The 19,924-nt window shown below is 38.9% G+C and overlaps 1 protein-coding gene across 1 annotated transcript; it reads right to left on the bottom strand.

Annotated features, from left to right (window-relative positions):
- Positions 1-5,608: 5,608 nt before the first annotated feature.
- On the bottom strand, positions 5,609-15,517 carry LOC119485589 (choline transporter-like protein 1). Its single transcript, XM_037765273.1, has 16 exons — positions 15,259-15,517; positions 14,887-14,973; positions 13,379-13,521; positions 12,249-12,385; positions 11,962-12,055; positions 11,027-11,196; positions 10,335-10,424; positions 9,731-9,873; positions 9,316-9,502; positions 8,531-8,699; positions 8,227-8,383; positions 8,008-8,091; positions 7,786-7,923; positions 7,463-7,699; positions 6,272-6,346; positions 5,609-6,077 (listed from the first exon to the last, which is right to left on the bottom strand). The coding sequence occupies exons 1-16, from the start codon at positions 15,280-15,282 to the stop codon at positions 6,057-6,059; spliced, it is 1,956 nt and encodes a 651-aa protein (XP_037621201.1). The 5' UTR covers positions 15,283-15,517; the 3' UTR covers positions 5,609-6,056.
- Positions 15,518-19,924: the final 4,407 nt, after the last annotated feature.

Below are 19,924 nucleotides of genomic sequence, written 5' to 3'. Positions count from 1 at the left end.
GAGCCACCGTCACACCCACACCGTACATGCATGCATACACACAGCACACGTAAACACATGTAGAGCGAAACACCATGAATTAGTGCAGGAAAAAGGCACATTATTCATTGACCTGGACAAGTGTTGTTTCCCTTTTTTGCTGTAAGAACTACAGTTTTTTTTTACACACAGCCCAGTATAAGCAGGCTGCAGGAACTCAAACAATGCGTAAATGTGTGTGTGTGTGTGTGTTGGCAACAGGAGCCGTCAGCAGCTCCAGATCGGGAAGTCACTGGGTAAATATCAAATGTCCATTTTCACACACTTTTCCTCTCTCTGTATATGCTGACCGTAGAAATGTGGAGAGATACCATCTCTGTGGCTAATTTCCACACAGTGGAGCCGGTCGTTGGAGGCCGTCCAACAATAAAAAGTGATCTGCCGGTGTATGGGGAGACAGTGGGACTGAGCGCTGATGGGAAATGCCTCAAATTGCAGGAAGCACTTACGATGTTCGGAAATCAGGTTTCTTGGATAAGCAATGCTCTGTGACGCAGGTTCTTTTATCACTTCCACACTCTGGTGCATGATGAGGTATTTGTAGCTGTGTGAGGTGTGATCACCTACTAAAGTTTGTGTTATTAGACATAATATATTGATGTGTTTATACAGGAGCAGCAGAACTCAGTCCAATGTGGAACAATGCTGACAACAAGGTCCATTTAGTGGATAGTTTTGAGCTTTTGATCAGCAAATGGAATTTGCACAGTTGTCACTGAAATGTAGATGTTGAAGTTTCCAGTTTTCAGCACTTTAAAGGTGCTCTATGCGACATTCAGAGCATTAATATAGCAGCAAACAACTATTGTCTATGTAAAGATATAGAGGAGCAATGTCTACCTGAGCAGAGAATGAAGTCGTTATCCCTCTTTTTATGTTGCAATCCAAGCTTCTCCGTGCTTTGTTTACATCGCCGGGCCGGCCGTGTGTGCTTTTAGTGCATGTGAGTGCATGTGAGCGTGCCCCACTGGCTCGCTCACAGCCGCGGCTCTGCACTGCTCTCTACGGCGGTTACAGCTGATAACGCCGCCCCGACCATAGACTGTATACGTATAGGAAGTGGACGTAGTCACTGGGATGTCACCCATTGGTTTGTGGGCTGCCGTTTTGAAGCCTCAAGTTCAGCATTTTGTCTGTCGCTATCTTGGTTTGTGGCCATCACCATCTTGGTTATTTGCAACAAAGAAGTGACCCGAGAGGGTGGAGCTAAGTACAACCAAATGCTGAATAAGACATTTTTATGAACTGAAAACACATTGTGAAAGTGTTAAAGTTCTAAGACGAAAACACGGACAACTCCCAGACCGGACAACACCGTGATAGCAACCATTCAAACACAAGGTAGCCACGCCCTAACTCATACCCTGCTTTATGGTCTATTTGACTCTCAATGGGACCATAATTTACTAAAGGAGCAGCGTTTTGAAGAAGACTTGAAACTAGCGATTGAGACCATAAACTCATGTTTACAATGTTTACTGAGGTAATAAATCAAGTGAGAAGTAGGGTCATTTTCTCATAGATTTCTATACAATCTGACTTCTTTTCACAACCAGAGGAGTCGCCCCCTGCTGGCTATTAGAAAGAATGCAAGTTTAAGACACTTCCGCAATGGCTTCACTCTTCAGACCCCGGAGTTGCCCACTTGGCGCCATTGCAGAAGCGTAGCACCCACCCTCCGGTTCCCCTTCAGGTCACCGATAGCTATGAGCTGCCGGCTCAGCCGTCGCCATATTTAGAGCCGTGCGGAGGCAATAGAAATGCTCCCAATCTCGCTTTTAGCACCTTTAAGGACTTCTTGCTCAAGAAAGATCTTTGAACCTCAGCTTCAGTTTAAATACTTTTTTTTTTTCTTGTATGCATTTGCCATATCTGGTATAACCTACTGTATTATCAATATTGTAAAAACAAAATCTTTAGGCCTACCATATTTCCGCCTGTCCCAGCTGTTCTGCATGTGACTTGAGAACCTATAAACTGAATTAATCATGACCTATGTAGATGGGTGTGTTCTTTTTGTCTTATTATGACCACAGCCGTTACTTCCTATTGTGTATATTTTAAGAGCTTTACTCTCTGTTTGCATGTCCACAGCAGCATTGTGAGCTCTTTTCATTGTCGCTGAAGTCTTGTTTGTGTACTAAATGTAAGCACCATTGAACAGGCTCTGAGCTGAGCTCGGTTCCAGCAGGGCTGAGCTGCTGAGGAGGCAGTATGGCTTACCTTAATGGTGAAGACACTGTTTGGTCAATACACTCTCTGACACACACACACACATATAACACTTAGCAGGCTCATGTTACAGCGCCTGAGTCAGCGCATACAATAGACATCCATATAGGATGGAGCAGGTTTAATGGTTGTAAACTACTTACCAGTTGAATCAGAGCTGCTGTCATGAAGCCAATGATTATTTCATACACTGCCTGTGTGCTGAGAACACCATACATACAGCACCTGCCATGCAAAGTAAATAAATAAAATGCACATATACTTCAGGATATGTTGAAATAGAGGGTTAAAAACATCAAAAAGGGCTGAAAAGAATGTGGGATTAATTTGAGATTTATTCTGAGAAGCTACAATAGATTATATATAAATCTCCCAGTGTCAAAAATACAGTATGATTTAAAGACATTTGATAGAAGAAAAGAAGCTTTTGAGGATGTGGCTTTCAGAAGCAAAAAGGCAGTGATTTGGATCGATAAACTCCCACTATTAACTCACATGTCCAAGCCTGCCTGAGTTCACAATAACAACATAATCAGAATCATAATTATTTAAGTGGAAGAATTACAAAATACAAAAAACGTCCCTCCAGGCTGTCAGATCTTGCTGCATCCTGCTGAGGCGGCCTCCAGCTGAACGTGTTTTCCCGTCTTTCTATGCAACGACAAAGGGCTTCCAGGAATGGTTGGTGTTCTGTAAGTACTACAGAAATCACTTAGGTGTGACTCACTACCAGCCATCGAGCTGTTTTCCTCTGGATTCCTGTGTTTTATGGAGGCAGACAGCAGTGCGCAGAGAGAGCTTTCCCATCAATAACCTCTAACTGCTTAGTGGCTTGATTCTCTCCTGGTCAATGCGGGATTGGAAAGACACTGGAGGGGATGAGTCAGTAATCTATACATCAGTAGGTTGTGGATACACCCATGGGGAATCAGATTCATAGCAGCTTAGTCTACCTCCATGTAGTGGGGATCATCAACATGGTATCGTAACTCCAATGATTGACATGTACATTTCAAATTTTGAAGGGAAATAAAACACATATATATATATTTACTTAATTTATAAACATGTACAAAAATGGTTTTACTGCCTTTGTACATGGAGATAACATACATTTAAATGTGTGTGTTTTAGAGACACAGAAACACAGCTATTGTCAAATCTGCAGGGTATATTTGGAAGATATTTGGTTCAGTTGTAGCTATACAAATACATTTTTCTCTACATATATAAACTCAGCTTTACACCCAGTGTCCTAGAAGTCACCAACTACTGTATTTCATCTTTTCTAAATCAAATCTGAATTATTAAATGTGGAATGACGTCCAAAAAAGTGATGAGAAATCAAAATGGCAAAATCATTTATTTCCCTTAAGTGGATTCGGAGGACTCTAAACTTGTTACTCGTGGTATGATGAGGTTAAAATGTCATTTCATGTTCTCATTATCTTTTTGAAGGGCCCTGACATCTACAGTGGATTCACACAGTGGAAATGTCACTCATTTTTCAGGATTATGCTGCCCTCAGGTGGTTAAAGTTAGACCCCACAGCTTCATCTTCTAACAGTCTTTCTCAATGAATGTTTGCTGTCTGTTGCATTTGTGGAAGATAGTAGGCAGATGAAATTTTTATATTTTGTGTTAAGGTTTAATGTATAGCCTCTGTTGGAAAGTCTTTCACGTCTGCCTACATCCCTTAATGAGCTCTGAGAGCAGCCACCGGCTCACCTGTGCCGAGTTGCCTCTGAACAGCACCGCTGAGCCCAATCTGAGCCTAATTAAGGCGATTGATGAGATGCATGTGAGCTGTTTTATGTAATGCATCTCCTTTTGTTTGTGTATTAATACAGATAAACCACTTGCTGAGGTTAAAGAGGAAAGTCATCTGATAAAGTCTCTCTCTCTCTCCCTAATTCTGGTTGCCTCTTTATCCATTGCTTAAATGTCCAGAGTCTCTAGCCATCGCCACTTTGGTTATCTTAACAGCCTCTAATGGAAGATTGAGGTTTAACATCCATTTTGTTAACATAACCCGAAATCTCTTCAGGAACTTGGGCTGCAGTTTGGGACTTTACTTTTTCCACATAAGTTGGAAATCCTTACCATGAATTTGGACCATTCCGATGCATCGTAAGTGCTGCTTTCTATGCGTTTCTTTATTAAATGAAAGCTTTTGTCTCCTGCATGTCACTTTCTATACTTTGTGTCAGCGGACCCTGAGCTTTAGGAACAAGGACTTGACAGTGATATTCTCAAAAGACATTTGCAGAATATCCTGAACTCAACAAAAATATCAAATTGGTGTTGTGTTTTTCTATTAACTAGTATATATTGTATTTGCACTTCCTGATACAGATGTTGTATTGTTTACAGTTTTTTTTGCAATTGCCAAGACACAAAAACATGTACTTGTGCACAATTAGCCTATTGAAACCACTAACTCATGTACAGTATCTATTGACCAGGTATGCGGAACCATCAGCACATCATCTGCTTTACACCAAGTTTGAAATACTAAAACACACTTTTCACAAATAACTACATACGTTTATCTACATTAGACACATCATTCAAAACTAGAAGCCTCTGTGTGTTGTTTGCTAAACACTGCCATTGAAATACCTACACTCAATTATCAATCACCTGCACCCAGAATGCACCTGCAGAAACACCTGTAACCAATTAGATCACTTAGAAATCACAGCTTGAACACTATAAGTAGGATTCAGGTTTGGTCTGTGGTGTGCACAACAATGGAGAGAGTTAGAGGACTGTAATTGCAATATTCTGTATTTTGTTTACAGTATGATATTAACATTGTTCATGTCATCTTCAGTTAAAGTAATTATGTCTGCTACGGTTATGAGTATTTGAGTATTGAGAATAATCAAATGTGTTTGTTAATCCACTGCATTTGTGTGCATAATCTATATTTACAAGATGCTACACATTAAAATGCCAAAAACTAAAAAAAAGTTATTTATGATAAAGTTGTGATGCACAATTACCATTTTTAGAAGAGTTTATATAGTTTTGAATGAAATGTTTGTTTTTGCAAGACATGTAGCATATTTTGTATGTTTTTGTGTGTAGAGTTTCGAGAAAGACGGCCCTAATTTCAGAAATCTTCTTTTAGCAATTGCAATTGTTGTTTCAATTGAGCAGCTGCCCCCTGCTGACTAGAAGTGGGTAATGTACAGAATAATTGCCAGGATTTAACAGCATACTGAGCATGCATGCTCTGATATCTCAGTTAAAATTCAGAGAAGTGGCCTGCAATAGACCTAGAAAGGAGACACTATGTGGGTTTTCACAGATGTGGACAAAAGATCAAACATTACGACTTTGTGTTTTAATTTATTCAAGTATAAAATCTAATTTACAACTCGAACAGCCTTTGACAAAACACAGTTAGCTATCCATTTCAAAATGTACACCGAACCATTCAAACTATGTAACAAGGAAAACCAAACATGTTAAACCATGTCAAATCGTTCAGATTATTTAAAATGGAATAAAAAGAGAAAACTCAGTTATTTGTGAAAAAGACAAAAAAAAAAGCAAACCTATCTTATTAATAAAAAACACACACATTATTACAGCTATTAGTGTCAAACTTTAAATTTCCCTCTCTCCCTCAAAAATAAAAAATAAAACCCAATGCATCTTTAGCTGAAACTGTGTAACTTCAGTATAAAATGCATCTTCCTGATGTCCCTGGAGTGAAATGTTGGTAAATTCTCAGTATTTATTTTAGTAGTTTTGGCTGTTTTTCTGACACCTGGTCAAGCAGAAGTCCCACGTGCCTGCAAGAAAAAAAATATATATATTTACTCACTTTCACAACCACATAATGCATAGTATTAGAATCACACACAACCTTGTGGTTATTCACATGAGACATTAAACACTGTGTATTATTTCTAAGCATTTCACAAGAATGTTCTGTACTTGTTTTCTAGCACACTGGTGAGAAGACTACAAAGACTTTCCAACTCACCATGGACTTCATCTCCTTTCCATCTCCATCACCAGGCTTGTACGAACCCATTTTCTTACTGTTCTCAACATATTCCTGGGAAGGGAAAGACAGAATTATAAACCAGTTATTTTACTCACATTTTACTTAAAAGAATATGGTTCTTGTTCATTGTTAAGAATAAAAGTGTTATGGTAAAGAATCAGAAAGCATCGGGGACTTAAAGTTCATAAATATCCAAGAAATAAAAAATGTCAACTAGGAAAACCCTTTTTTTCTCCGAGTTGCCAAATATTCATATAAGAATTAATAATAATACATAAAGAACTTCATGTTTCCCAGGGTCACTGTGCATGATTCACTGGGTGCTCTGGATTAGAAATATGGACACTTTCTTTTTTTTTTTTTAAAAAGGTCATGTAGCCTGAAGCAGTTGAAAATGTTGGCACTGCATAACAGAGTGAAAGAAAATGTCAGCCTCAAACAAACCACTGGGTCAAAATAAATCAATAAAAAAAACATCCCACACTCAAAAACTTGTGCAAGAACTTTTTTTCTGTGAGGTTTGTTCATACATAAAAATTGTTCCAAGTCAGTCAGCTCTCTTAACTGGACAAACTTGTTGTAAATCACTTGTTTTAATAATCGAATGAATCGTTAGATCTGGTCATTAGCACAGTCAACGCCACTAAAATGTCCATATAAGACTACCTGTTCCACACCAACAGAAGACTTTCGAAGAAGTTTGCTTTCAGAAGTCAGTGGTGTTATTAGGGGACCCGAAACAATTACAATTTAACAAAGTTTGATGCTTAAAAGCGTCTTTCTAAAGCAAAGCAGTCCATGCCTAACGTGAGAGGCGGTCAATGGAATGTAACAGTTATTAGACGTGAGGATATTATAGTCTACAGTGAGTGATCTTATACTGTCGGGTGCAAAAGCAGCATGAAGACCCTGAGGCAGCTGTAGGTGTGAGAATATTTCCAATAATTACTGAAACGGAAAAGTTGCTGTGCTAAAATTTTCCAAATATAGAATATTGGTGAGTGCCAAACTCTCTTAAATCACTCGGACGTATTAAGACTGAATTGGCTCTTACAAGTGGTTCTTGCAACTCACTGGGGCAGAAAAAAAGCGCTCTGAGGAAATTATTATTTGTTGCTCCATCAGATGTTAGCCTTTTTATCCCCTTTACACACACTATCCTCTCACCATTAAGGCCTTATCCATGTAGAACTCGCGTCCGGGGCTTCCATCATTGTACTTTGTGTCAATGGCAAAGCAGAGGAAGAGAACGTCGACCACGATCTCAAAGACAGAGAGGAAGCAGTGAGCCACCAGGTAGGCAAACAGACAGACGATGAGGAGAGGCAGGACCCACACGGTGTAGTCCCTCTGGTAGTTCAGAGCCAGGATGCCGGCGAAGGCTGTACAGGAGACTACAAGCACCTGAGAGAGTAGATATAAGGATTAACGTCAAATCTCACGTGAGAAAAATAGTTTCAGTGGACAATATGTCTCTGTGTGAGCGGTACCTTTGCCAAGAAGAGGACAAAGTCGCCCACAGTGTTGATGGCGGCCACTCGGAGGGCGTTCTCCACCAGGATGATGAAAGCTTCACGGGCTGAGGTGCAGAAACTGGTGCTGTTGATGGCTGTCGCAGTGTAAGCGTTCTGAAATGATACGATGAGGTACTCTGTAAATACTTGTTTCCACCGTACAGTGTACTAGATTTTCTTCCACCTGAAATGACTTACTTGATTTAAGTATGCGAGGCACTTCTCCAGACACCACAGACAGCAGACGCAAGCTTTCAGCATGCAACGAGCACAGGCGTTTTCCTATGAAAAATGAAGAATAATGTATTGTATTAAAAGTACTGATGAGTGCCACGTACAGGATCGACATGAGGCCATAATGGAGATGTTGAGTTTGTAGCATTTTTTAAATAAACATTGCATGATTTCACAGCTCACCTTTCCTTTGAGCTGGCTGTGGATGTACGTTAGAATGAGACGAGGGATCTTAACAAGCGTGATGATGAAGGAGCCTTTGGCCAGAGTACCCAGATGGTAGCGGATGGTACGTGCCATGGCGGAGAGGATGGGAAGTGCTGGCAACTGGGACTTATTCCTTAAGTTAATTAGATATAGAGAGAGAAGATATAACTGAAATTATACAGCACTAAAAACGGAATTATCAAATAAACATGACAGGAAACACAAAACTGAGTCTTCCATGTGGTAAAATACATTTTACTTTCTGTTACTTCTTTGGTACCTTGTGAAGTAGTAGGTGACCACAGCTCCGGCGATGGTCATCTGCTGGAAGGCCAGTATGAACTCACTGACCCAGATGAGACCCACAGCGTGATACCACACCATGTACTGAAGAGGCCCTTGCATTTGATATTCAACCACACCCGTAACGTTGTTCTTTACCGGCGTCCCTGTGAAGGAACACAAACGTGAGTTTGGGTCAGAAGGCTAAAATGTTTTAATCTACGTAATAATACTGTAATATTTGATTTTCTCCATATTGCCCAGCCCTAATACAAATACATTATGACAAGACTTCACTGTGAGCACCTAAATTTCAATTTCACTGCACTTGAAATTGAACCATTAATAGGATTACCTACATTTCCATACTTATCACAATACACAGAAACATACAGTAGTAAACATAAAGCAAGAACATGTGATGTTTTGACTTTATTTTTGCGCTGGCATTTTGTTTTGAATACTACTTTGATGGAATTAAAAACCAGCTGTAGAAAAGAGAAGTGGGAGATGAAGAGAGAAGTTGTTCTTTGGCTCCGTCCTCCCACATCACGAGACCGGCACAAGATTCCAAATGTGGGAGTTTAGTCATGCCGCGAAACCAGGACAAAATGTCACAAACATTCTACTTGTTTGGGAAACGGTAACACATCACTGATGCTCGGAACTAGACTAATCTAGAGTCCTATTCTGAAGCATGTATACACCAATATAACCGTCTGAATTGTGATCCACATAAACAAACTACCAGTACTGGAGCTCCCCACCAGCCTTTGTCCTCACCTGTAGTCCCGAGAGAGAGAAACACAGCGATCCAGTAGACCCAGAAGAGCATGAGGCAGAGGAAGGTCCAGAAAGGCTGCAGGGCCAGCAGGGGAAGGTGGGTGAACACTTTACCGGCCACGTGGAACAGGGAAATGGTGAGAGCCACACGCTTCCTCATGAAGAACATCACCAGCAGGAGAACCACCTGGAGGGTTACACAAACACTAGTGATCTAATGAACTCATTGAATTGAGCTGCAGAGTTGAGGAATCAAATTTAAACACACATATTTCCTGTCGGGAAGCAGTTGTACAGAAAGACATACATTTAACTGTGTCTGTGTGACTGTGTTTAGTGCTAAATTAGTGTATTTTATGTACTTTGTGAAACACGTATTGCTCTCTAGTGTTAGTATCTGTGCACTCAGACTTACAGTGAAAACTGTAGCAATAATTGCATACACAAGCAGGGCCGTGACGTTGTCTGAGGCCACTTCTTTCCCAAAAACCGATAAGGTGTCACTGTCGAGGGCTTTTCTGTGGTCCGCATAGAGCCACCAGAGGACGCCCGTCCCACCTGCAACAGATCAGAGCAGAGAAGAGTTCAAATATAACCTGAATACTAAAACATCCTCTGCTGTTGTCTTGTATCAGCAATACATAATGTAATTAAGAGTGCCAACATTGCTCCTCAGTCTAAGTGCACACCACTAAACAGTAACAGTGTCACTGTTTAAACACATAGCTAGCTTCCACTTAAAATGCCTTTAGTATTCCTTCTCATTATCTAATTTAAACTGCAACCCAACAGATATCATATTTTAATATGAAGGCCTAATGCATTTAATGAAATACATGCAAAAATACATTTGAAGTGGGATATTACCTTAATATAAATATAAATTTATCCAAGACAGATAATCATGCCATGCAACTGTTGAATTAAGGTACTGACACCTTTTTTGGTCCAATTCAGGCACTGAGTGCACAAAATAACGTCAAAATGAATTAGGTGAGTATTTTGCTTTTGAAAGTTACCTAAAGAGCCGATGATTACCAGGACCGTTAGAATCCACACCAGCACTTTGGAGATGTAACGAATGACAACCATCATGATCAGGGACAGAGCTGAGAAAAAAAAAAACACAGAGCACATCATGTATGAGTGTATAAAACACCACTAACATGGAAAATGTTGCATCAAGCTGTAGAAAAGTGCTGATTTGATGGTATCTGTTCAGTGTAAGGTTTGATAAAAATATTGCTTTATCTTAAATATAATTAAAACACAGTGAACTATGCAATGTAATTAAGCCATGGCTTTGTACGTCATTTAAACAGTGAATGAGAAAAAAGCCCAGACTGTCCTGTTATGAATGATGTAGCCTAATACAACCAAACGGATCAAACAATTGAGATAAAAGAGATAAAGTTGACGTGGGATCAGTTCTGTCTTCGTGCTGTACCAATGGGAATAGTTAGAGCAGACCTTAAATGAATGCCTGTGGGCTAAACTTCAACAGAGGATACAACGGCTGTAACCACTCAGACGTTTCCTGTTATTTTTACGACCAAAATAGCTTCGCTTCCGAAAGTTGCCTTCCTACCGAATCCTCATGAGCAATTACAGTTGAGCAGTGGGAGCAGCAGAAAAAATACAAAAAAAACATACCAGCAATGTGTCATTGTCAATTCATTATATGCCTAAAATAAAGGCAGATGTGTTATACCTAAAGCCAGCACACAAAGGCCCATGATGATCTCCTTGCTGGCCATCACCCCGGCGACGAGCCGCCGCAGCACGCTGTTGTCACTGACGAATGTGACGAACGCCTGGGCGAATTCAGCGTAGCAGCCGACATCCACAGGAATACAGCGGTGTAACAGTGGGATGGACTTACTGCAAACATGACGAAAATGAAGAACATGAGTTAATTTATTATCAATGGATAGTAGGGCGGTGTATTGGCAAGAATCTGGCGATACCATACGTATCATGATACAGGGGTGACGATTCAATATATTGCGATATATTGCGATACTGTAAGTAAGGCAATATATTGTGAATTTAAAATCTAATTTTAGAAAAACTGTCAGTATATAGAACAAACCGCCATATGCATAAAATCTTTTTTTTTTTAAACTTTTTTAAGCAATTAGAACGGCATTTGTTCATTTATCACAGACCCTGTAACATCCAACATCATGGCACTACTTTGAGAGGGCACATACTGAACACTGAGAGGGAACATATATTTGCAAATTAAATAAAGTATTGACAGAGTTAATCTTTACATGTAAACTATTAATCAAAAATCGATACAGTGTTTGAGAATCGATACAATATCAAAAAACATAATATCGCGATATTCAATTTTTTCGATGTTTTCTTACACCCCTAATGGATACTCCTTGAAGCTGAAGACGATAGACTATGGCAGACTATCTACATTATTTATTTGGTCCTATGTGGTCCTGGGGATGTGTATAATTAGGTTAGGCTACAGTGCATATTTGTGTGAAATTTTGTTTTGGAATTAACCATTGAAATAAATAAATAAAGACAGAATTAATGGATGGTAGGCTCCCTGTATTCATGATGACCAGTGATGTTATCCCTGTCCCCCATCGCTTTATTAAAACCTAAAAGGATATACTTGTTTACCTCGGTGGAACAGGGAGTTTGGGGCATTTAGTGTATCTCTCTGAAGAGCTTGTGTATTTTGTGGGAGAAATATCATAGGAGCAGAGATGAGACCCTGTCAACAGGAAAACCAAAAATTAGATTACATGTTCAAATCATTGAAAATGTGTCTACAAGTAACTATAATGGTATTCAATATATATCCTATGTAAGTCCAACATTTCTTATAAACACATGTAAATTTATCAGTGAACTCTCATTTAATACAGTGGACATCCTTTTCTCTAAATCATTTTGACTTCTCTCACCATTACTCAGAGCAAACTGCTTTAAATCACTGTGAGTCTTCAGTTCAGCAGCAGGACATTTGGAGACACACAGGGCGATGGACTTGATCTTCCTGTTAATTAAGTCAAGGTTGCAAGGTTCTAGAAAGAAAACATACCTAACGGGAATAAAAAAGAAATTAGATTGATTAACTGGTCGATATAAAGTGCTGCCACGCCCTTCCCCTCAAAATAAGAAACACTTTTCCCTTGAAGAGAATATCAGTATATTTGGTTATTACTATGCCAGTGGGGACTGTTCTGTCTGCTCGGAAAATGAAAGATGGTGACATTTGCTACCCCGTCGCACAGATCCGTCTTTGTAGCCGAAACGCCTTTTATTCAAAGCCTCCATGGGCAATCAGCCCATCAATAAAGCATGACCCATTGTTCCAGTAAAACTGGGCCTACAGGCTGCATGCTGATGGAAAGCTAGTGCCCGAAAGGAGGAATCAAATCAAAGGACTTCTCACATAAATTACGACAAGAGGAGAATTCTCTCCGGGTGATAAAAATACACATTAACCTCATCTTTCTTAGTGAGAAATTATAAAAAGGGAGATATGCCCTTAAACTATGCTATTCATTCAGATATGTGAGGAACTGATATTAATCTACATTAACCTTCTGACTGATGACATCTTATTCTCTTCAATTTATGTGAATGAAGTTGCTAAAACAGACCAAACAGAGCAGACATCAGAGAATTTCGAGTATTTCAGGTGAATGAAAGTCGGTCCTGGTCTAGACAGCATCAACGGTATCAACTATGTTAAGACAGAACGGGAGGTAAACTGAAGTGTTTACAAATGCAGTTTGATGCAAATTAGATTAGGATTACATGATGCAATCCTTGCATGCACACAAGTAATGCTGAACGCCTTCTTCTGTGCCACGAACACTCAACTACAGAGGGCAAATGAGGTCTCAACATTTCTACTTCAATATACTGAATCTATAACAAGACTGTAGGCGATCTATTCAGGAAAACAGAGCAAGAGAAAATACTTAAAGGACAGCACAGTGGGGATTTCAATAAAAGAAAAAGATGAATTTGATGTAAATGAACCCCTAAGACACATGTTGAGTCATCTGTAACAAATGAGACTAACTTGTTTTCCTTCATGTCCCGGCCGCTGAGGGGTACTCCTTCGATCTTGGTGTTATTCTTGCCACAGGTGTTGCCATAACTGTCATATCCTGAGAGAAGCCTGGAGGCAGCTCCTGTGGCGATGGGAAAGGCACAAATGCACAACTGCAGACGACACAAATTAGAGTAGATAATGTTAAATATCTGCAGGATAACATGAAACACAAATATTTAGTAAGTTAAGAATCAGATAGCACCATGCAATCAAGGTTTATTTTGAAAAAATCTAGAATCAAAATATGATTTTCAATTTGCCAAAAATATAAAAAATTGAGATTTTTGTAACCTGCAGTTTGGTTTCAGTTTTATGGTGAACCTACAGTAACTATAATACAACAGTCCTGTAATAAACACCGTCATGAAGGTTATAAGGTTCAGTTTTTTGTTGAAACTATTTTAGAGAAGTGTTGGTTCAGTTTTAATGTCCTTTTGGAGGATGAGGTTTGTGGTGCTGTTGAACTCATTTGTGTTTAACTAACAGGTATTTCTAATTATTTGTCTCCCCCATTTGTGTATATATCATAAACATCTCTCAGTATAACACTAGGGCTGCACAATTTTGAGAAAATATCTAATTGCGATTATTTTGACTGATATTGCAATTGCGATATTAGAGGGAATAACATGTTTTACATAATTATTTACTGAAAAACACTGTAAAACATAATTATGGTGTGATTTTTGTGGGGATTTGTACCAAAAAAAGACTTCTTAAGTCTGTAAGAATATAATGTGCAGGCCAGGACATCTCTGCAGCACAACAATATTTAATTTGAAATGGTATTTTGACACACATTTTACATTTAACATATTATTGCATAATATTGCACCTCCTGCGATTTAGAAAATTGCAGTAGGCCATATTGCAATTTCGATACAACTTCGATTAATTGTGTAGCACTAAATACCACAATGTAATCCAACAGCACCACAAACTACAGCCTCTAACGTGACTAAAAAAAGTTGAATCAAAACACTTCTATGAGACAGTTAAGCAAAGGTTAGCAGCTGTTTGCATTAAAGAGCCACTTCACTGATCTCCAACTTTTTTTTTATCATCAATCGGTCAACATAGCATGTAATAGACACGCACAAATACACAGAAGTGTCAGTTTATTAGGCACTTCAGCCAAAAGTAATGCAACAGTCCTGCAACAATAAATCAGGAAGGTTATAATGTTCAGGTTTTGATTCAGCTTTATTGCTGTATTGCAATGCAATATCATCCTAACTGATGTAAATAGGGTGGACAAATTATTAGAAACACCTCTTACTCAATGCAATACAACAATTACACAAATTACAGTCTCCAAAATGACCATGCAGTTGAATAAACACATCTAAAAAAAAGTTTCAACAAACAAAATCTATATTTTTACACTCATGAATGTAGACATATTGCAGATCTGCAAACTACATTAGCTTTAACAGGGTGGACATATATGATAAATAACTCAAATGAAAACTTACCATGCCAATCCCAAACAGTATGAATATGATGAGCCATGGGATGTCCGTGCAGCTGTGCTCCTCCAGCGGTTTCCAGTCACGTTTACTCTGCCAAGGCATAAATAAAAGACAATAGAAGATGACACACAGAGATATATCCTTAATTCTGTTTTGTTGTGAGTGCTGCTGCTGTTTTGCAGTAGCTTATTCACTGCTGCTGCTCTCAGATCTGCAGACAAATCATTGTGTTGTTGTCGCTGCTGCTGTGAAAACAAGCTGCTGACACTGCTGCTGAAGAAGTGACGCTTCACGTTATTGTCTCAAACTCCTCTGAGAATCAGCGTTACAAGTTTTAAAGCAGCCATAACTTCCATCATGTTGGAGCGCACTTACCTCGGTGCTGTTACAACATCCCATCGTGATCGACCTCAGGTAACTTTCAGGAAAACAAAACTTTAAGTGCCTTTTATTTAGGTTAAACTCATTTTCCCTTTCCCTTTCTACTCTATAACTATAATCCACACAACGTCACAAATAAACAGCTTTGTTTGTAACACGCGTTCAATTCAGAAACACTAACAACGCCCATTAGAGAAACTCCATGAGAAACTCCCAAAGCTCTACAGGTAAACACGGAAGAAGACACAGTTCCTATGCTGCCTTCACGGGCTGTCAGAAATAAGCCTTTATCGAAATTCAACAATTAACAGCTGTTGTTTTAATGTTATCAAAGCTTCAATTTGTTTGTTTTTTGCCACTTGAGTAGCTTTGTGAAAACATGAAGAAATATAGGCTTAAAAAAAAACAATAATTGGAAATTGGGTATGGACCATAGACCTCCTTGGTTGCCTGATGACTGTATTCTTCACATCAGCAAACATAATAGCTATGTATATATATGCATGAGGGAAAGTTATGTGTAACATATTGTTCTTTGTATAGCAAATCGAGATATTATATCAGTATAATCAATTAAATTATAATGCCTTATAGGCCTACATGATTATGCAACTTCTCCATGAATTTAATGCAGTAAGTATCTGTAATAATAATAATAATAATAATAATATCATTATAATAATAATAATAATAATAATATTAATAATAATAATAATAATAATAGTAATAACATTGGTACACACGTTAAGGCACAAATAAATCAATTGAAACACTGCTAACCCCAAATACAATTATCAACAATATTTTTATTTTTCTACTATTATTATTATTATTATTATTATTATTATTATTATTATTATAAGTAGTAGTAGTAGTAGTAGTGTTGTTATTTCCCATCAAAAGTAAAGTCCATGCAGGATTTAGAAAGTTACAAGGTGCAGTGAAAGCAGCATGGCTGTCTGGAGACTGGAGACATTCCGGACCTAAAATACATCCACGTTCAGGACATCACTTGTTGAATTTGGCGCCGTTTGCTGGCCTAATGAAGTAATGAAGTAATGAAGGCTAAACGTGAAGAATTGTGGATGAAAATAATTGATAGTGTGGCCAGGCTTGTCTCTCATAATGGCAGAACATTATACTATAACGGCGAGTAAAGCTTAATTGACTAGAATGAACCGTGTCCCACACAGGTGAGTAACGTTAGATCAGATTCAGACTTGTCTTCTCTCAAGTGTAAGTTATTCTTCATTTCCTCATGTAGGAAAAGTTTGCTTCTCCCTTTGGAAAGCTTCACATGTTGTTGAAGGTTTTACTTTCCTCTGCTGCTAGGATAACGTTACATGCAGTATTTATGCAAGCCGTTAAACTAGTTCAGGTCACCTTCCACCATGGCAGACAGGTTTTCCTTATATTAAGAAATATTATTTAAAAAAAAAAGCAATTCTAAAGCCTAAATTAAATATATGATAACACTTCATTTTACAGGTCCACAAATTTCATGGTAATTATGTGATAATTAGCAAGTAACCTATTTGAAATTTCTTTGGAATTACTGCCAAATCACCCCAAATATTTACCAATAAATGTATTGGAAATGACTCTATTATAAACATTATTTAATAATTATATTCCGCTATTTCTCAATAACTGGTAATTCATTTAATGCATTTCCAGGAAAAAGAATACAAAGTTAATTGATATTTTATTTCCAATTTATTTTTATTTCCGTGTCTGCTGGTAAATAGATCATAATGAGCAAATAACTTCTTTGAAATGTTTGAATTTTTTTCTTATTAGACAATAAATCACACAATGGTGAGATTTGTGCCTGATCAAAAGTGTCTTCTATTAGCCCTATTTTAACCATTAAATACTATTTTAGCATATAATTATTAAATAATGTTTATACTAAAGTAATTTTCGATACATTTATTGGTAAATATTTGGGGTAATTTGGCAGTAATTCCAGAGAAATTTCAAATCGGTAACTTGCTAATTATCACCTAATTACCATGCAATTTGCGGACCTGTAAAATGAAGTGTTACTAAATATAGTCATGCATTAAGGTTACATGATATATTCCATAATTCTACGATCTGGTACCACTGACTCAGTGTTTACAATTTTAAAGCGTTCTACCTAGATTTCAGAAGTGGCAGACAGAAAAATTGAGTGGCCAGTAGAAATGTTCATTGACCTCCCACAGTGGCAGGTGAGGAAAAAGGTTAATTTCACACCCTGCTTATAATACCAGATGGTTGCTTATCTACACGTCTCCCCACTTTGATAAATATGAGTTTTTTTCGCCCCCAGCAGTCTGTGTCACGTCATTACAGCCAGTTTCTTCCATCAAATGCTAATTGTTCGATTCATTACAGACTCTCCCGGGTGGCTCTGCTGTTGGGGGACTACAGGACTTCATCTTTGCTCAGAGACGATGCTCAGAGTGGGGATGCCTGCTGACAAAGAGACCACTGAAGGATGGTCTCCTCACTTACTGTGCAACCTCACTGGATGTGGTAGGAGCTTTCAAGAGACACACATATTCACAAGTCCAAGCAAAGGCAAAGGTTAGTGATCCCAGTTGACTCATGTCTCTGCAGTTTTTGCCCTGATACACCTGATTTGTGTTCTTTGCACCGTGCTTAGTTTGACATACTATTAAAAAAAAAAAAAAAAAAGAGTAGCCATTTGTGGCCATTTCTGATGTTTGTAGTAGCATCTTTTTCAAGAAGGCATCACCCCTGCCTGCTGTTTCTTGAGAGGTTTCTTCTCCTCATAGTGAAGGTTTCCTGACCTGTACACTTCCTCCTGAGTGGGCTGGAATGTCAAACAGTTTCCTGAAGAGAAGTGCCTTGCGTATTATTGTCCTTTTGCTCTTATTGCACTATAAACTTTTCTACTACATTGCGTAGAAGAGCGGAAGGGAAGGTAAATATTTAACTGTGTCAATCTTATCCACTTTTCATTCTATGAAGGTACAGCAGTGGCGCTGGAATGAGTTTTGAAGTGTGTGTCTGTGGGGGGGGGATTTTGAGAGACTGTCCAGGGTCATGCTCCCCCGGAAGAACATTTTGGACATATTAAAGTTAAATGCATCAATCTGGAGTACTTTGAGAGCAAAATTATGAGGCTAGATCTATGAAGAACTTGGTGCTCTAGTAAACAATGTAATCATAAAGGTTGTATGGTTATCATTATGCTGATGGCAAAAACAGCATAAGCATGGTAAACGAGACCGAGTGCCGACATCGCCACAGACCCCTCGCACTGAGGACTGTCCACCCCGGTTGACAATCGCGCCGGGAATCCCCTCCTTCCCCACAGGGAGAGAGGGCGCACTGCGCAGCGAGAACTCAACGACCTCAGGCAGCGGCGAGGTCCATTTTTTTCCGCGTAAATATACTTCAGGTTGCGGTCACATGAGACACAGCTGAAACGGAGCAGTGCAGACAGCTGCTGCTGCACAGATTTAAAATGAGAGCGTATCTGTACAAACACAAACTTCTGACACCCTCCAGTCTTGACATGTGCAAGGTGGACGGGAATGACTGAAACGTATTTTTTTACTCTGTGCAATATAGGGGCATTTGCGGGGAAACAGTGATTCGCAACCTTAAAAAGAAAGTGGGACAGGGTCGTAAAGTGGCCCCCTTACTTCCGACGCCCATGAGGTACAGTTGTGTCCCTGATAAGTGCAAAATTCCTGCAGACTTTATAAATAATCCCTTTTTAAAACAGAATTCTAGACAGATACACATGCATCTCTTCCTCATACCTGATAATAGCTGTTGTTGTATCAGTATGGATTAAAAGCAACAAAAAAATTTGAATAAAGAAACAGAGATCTTGCAGGAGCAGAACATATGATGAACACTACACCATTTGAACGTATGTGCGCGAACAAGGGCAGATGTCGGGCGGTTACATTTGGAACCAAAATGCAAACTACCATGGAGCGGAAACTTAAGTGTTCAGAGGTCTCTCTCATCATATGATGAAACAGCTCCTGGCCCCTCATCCCCTGACTCTTCATCTCAAGTATTTCCTGCTGATGCTGCTTTGGCGACGGTGTCCAAGGACAACACGTTTTCCTGGATCTCTCCTGGAAGAGTCAATGCCAGCGCAGCATATGTTCAGCAGAATCCTGGGTGGGGGGGTAGTAGTACGTCACTATCCTGGCCTTCACGAGGTCTGGTCCAAGCTCAAGAGTCATTCCTCTTAAACAACAAGACAAGATGATAAATATTATGTAGCCCTGTCCTCAGATACTTTCAAGATCCAAGCTGTTAGAAAATGTCAAGCTCTGGAGGATGTGATGAATTCCAAAAGGCAAATCATTTTGGCGTGTCTACATTGCAAATAATGGATAGAAAGGATTTCATTGTGAACCACTTGACCTTTGTTAATACAAACAGTGCATCTTCCAAGATGAGTCATTGAAATCCAATACTGGCTGTTTCCTACGAAAAGTATTGTAGTTTTGTGTTGTTGAAATAAGCCAAAATCTGAGTTTGAGTTCCAATATTAAAAGGTCAAAAACAAAAGCAAAGTTGAACATCTGCTTGGTAACCCAATTTACCAGATGGTGTTGTGATGATGTTTTTAATATCAGCCTGGGAAACACTTACCGCAAGTAATGCTAATGTACATGTG

This window comes from Sebastes umbrosus, chromosome 3, assembly GCF_015220745.1.
Source record: "Sebastes umbrosus isolate fSebUmb1 chromosome 3, fSebUmb1.pri, whole genome shotgun sequence".
NCBI classification, from domain to species: domain Eukaryota; kingdom Metazoa; phylum Chordata; class Actinopteri; order Perciformes; family Sebastidae; genus Sebastes; species Sebastes umbrosus.
The sequence above is the reverse complement of the archived record's forward strand: the minus strand, read 5'-3'. Positions and strand labels throughout refer to the sequence as shown.

Bases quoted from the DNA above. Each gene is read 5' to 3' on its own strand.
- LOC119485589 (XM_037765273.1), bottom strand. From the start codon at position 15,282: ATGGGATGTTGTAACAGCACCGAG. The intron at 9,503-9,730 runs GTAAGTCTGAGT...GTAACCCTCCAG, and splicing joins TTATTGCTACAGTTTTCACT to GTGGTTCTCCTGCTGGTGAT. The intron at 7,924-8,007 runs GTAAGTCATTTC...GTATCATTTCAG, and splicing joins GCCTCGCATACTTAAATCAA to AACGCTTACACTGCGACAGC.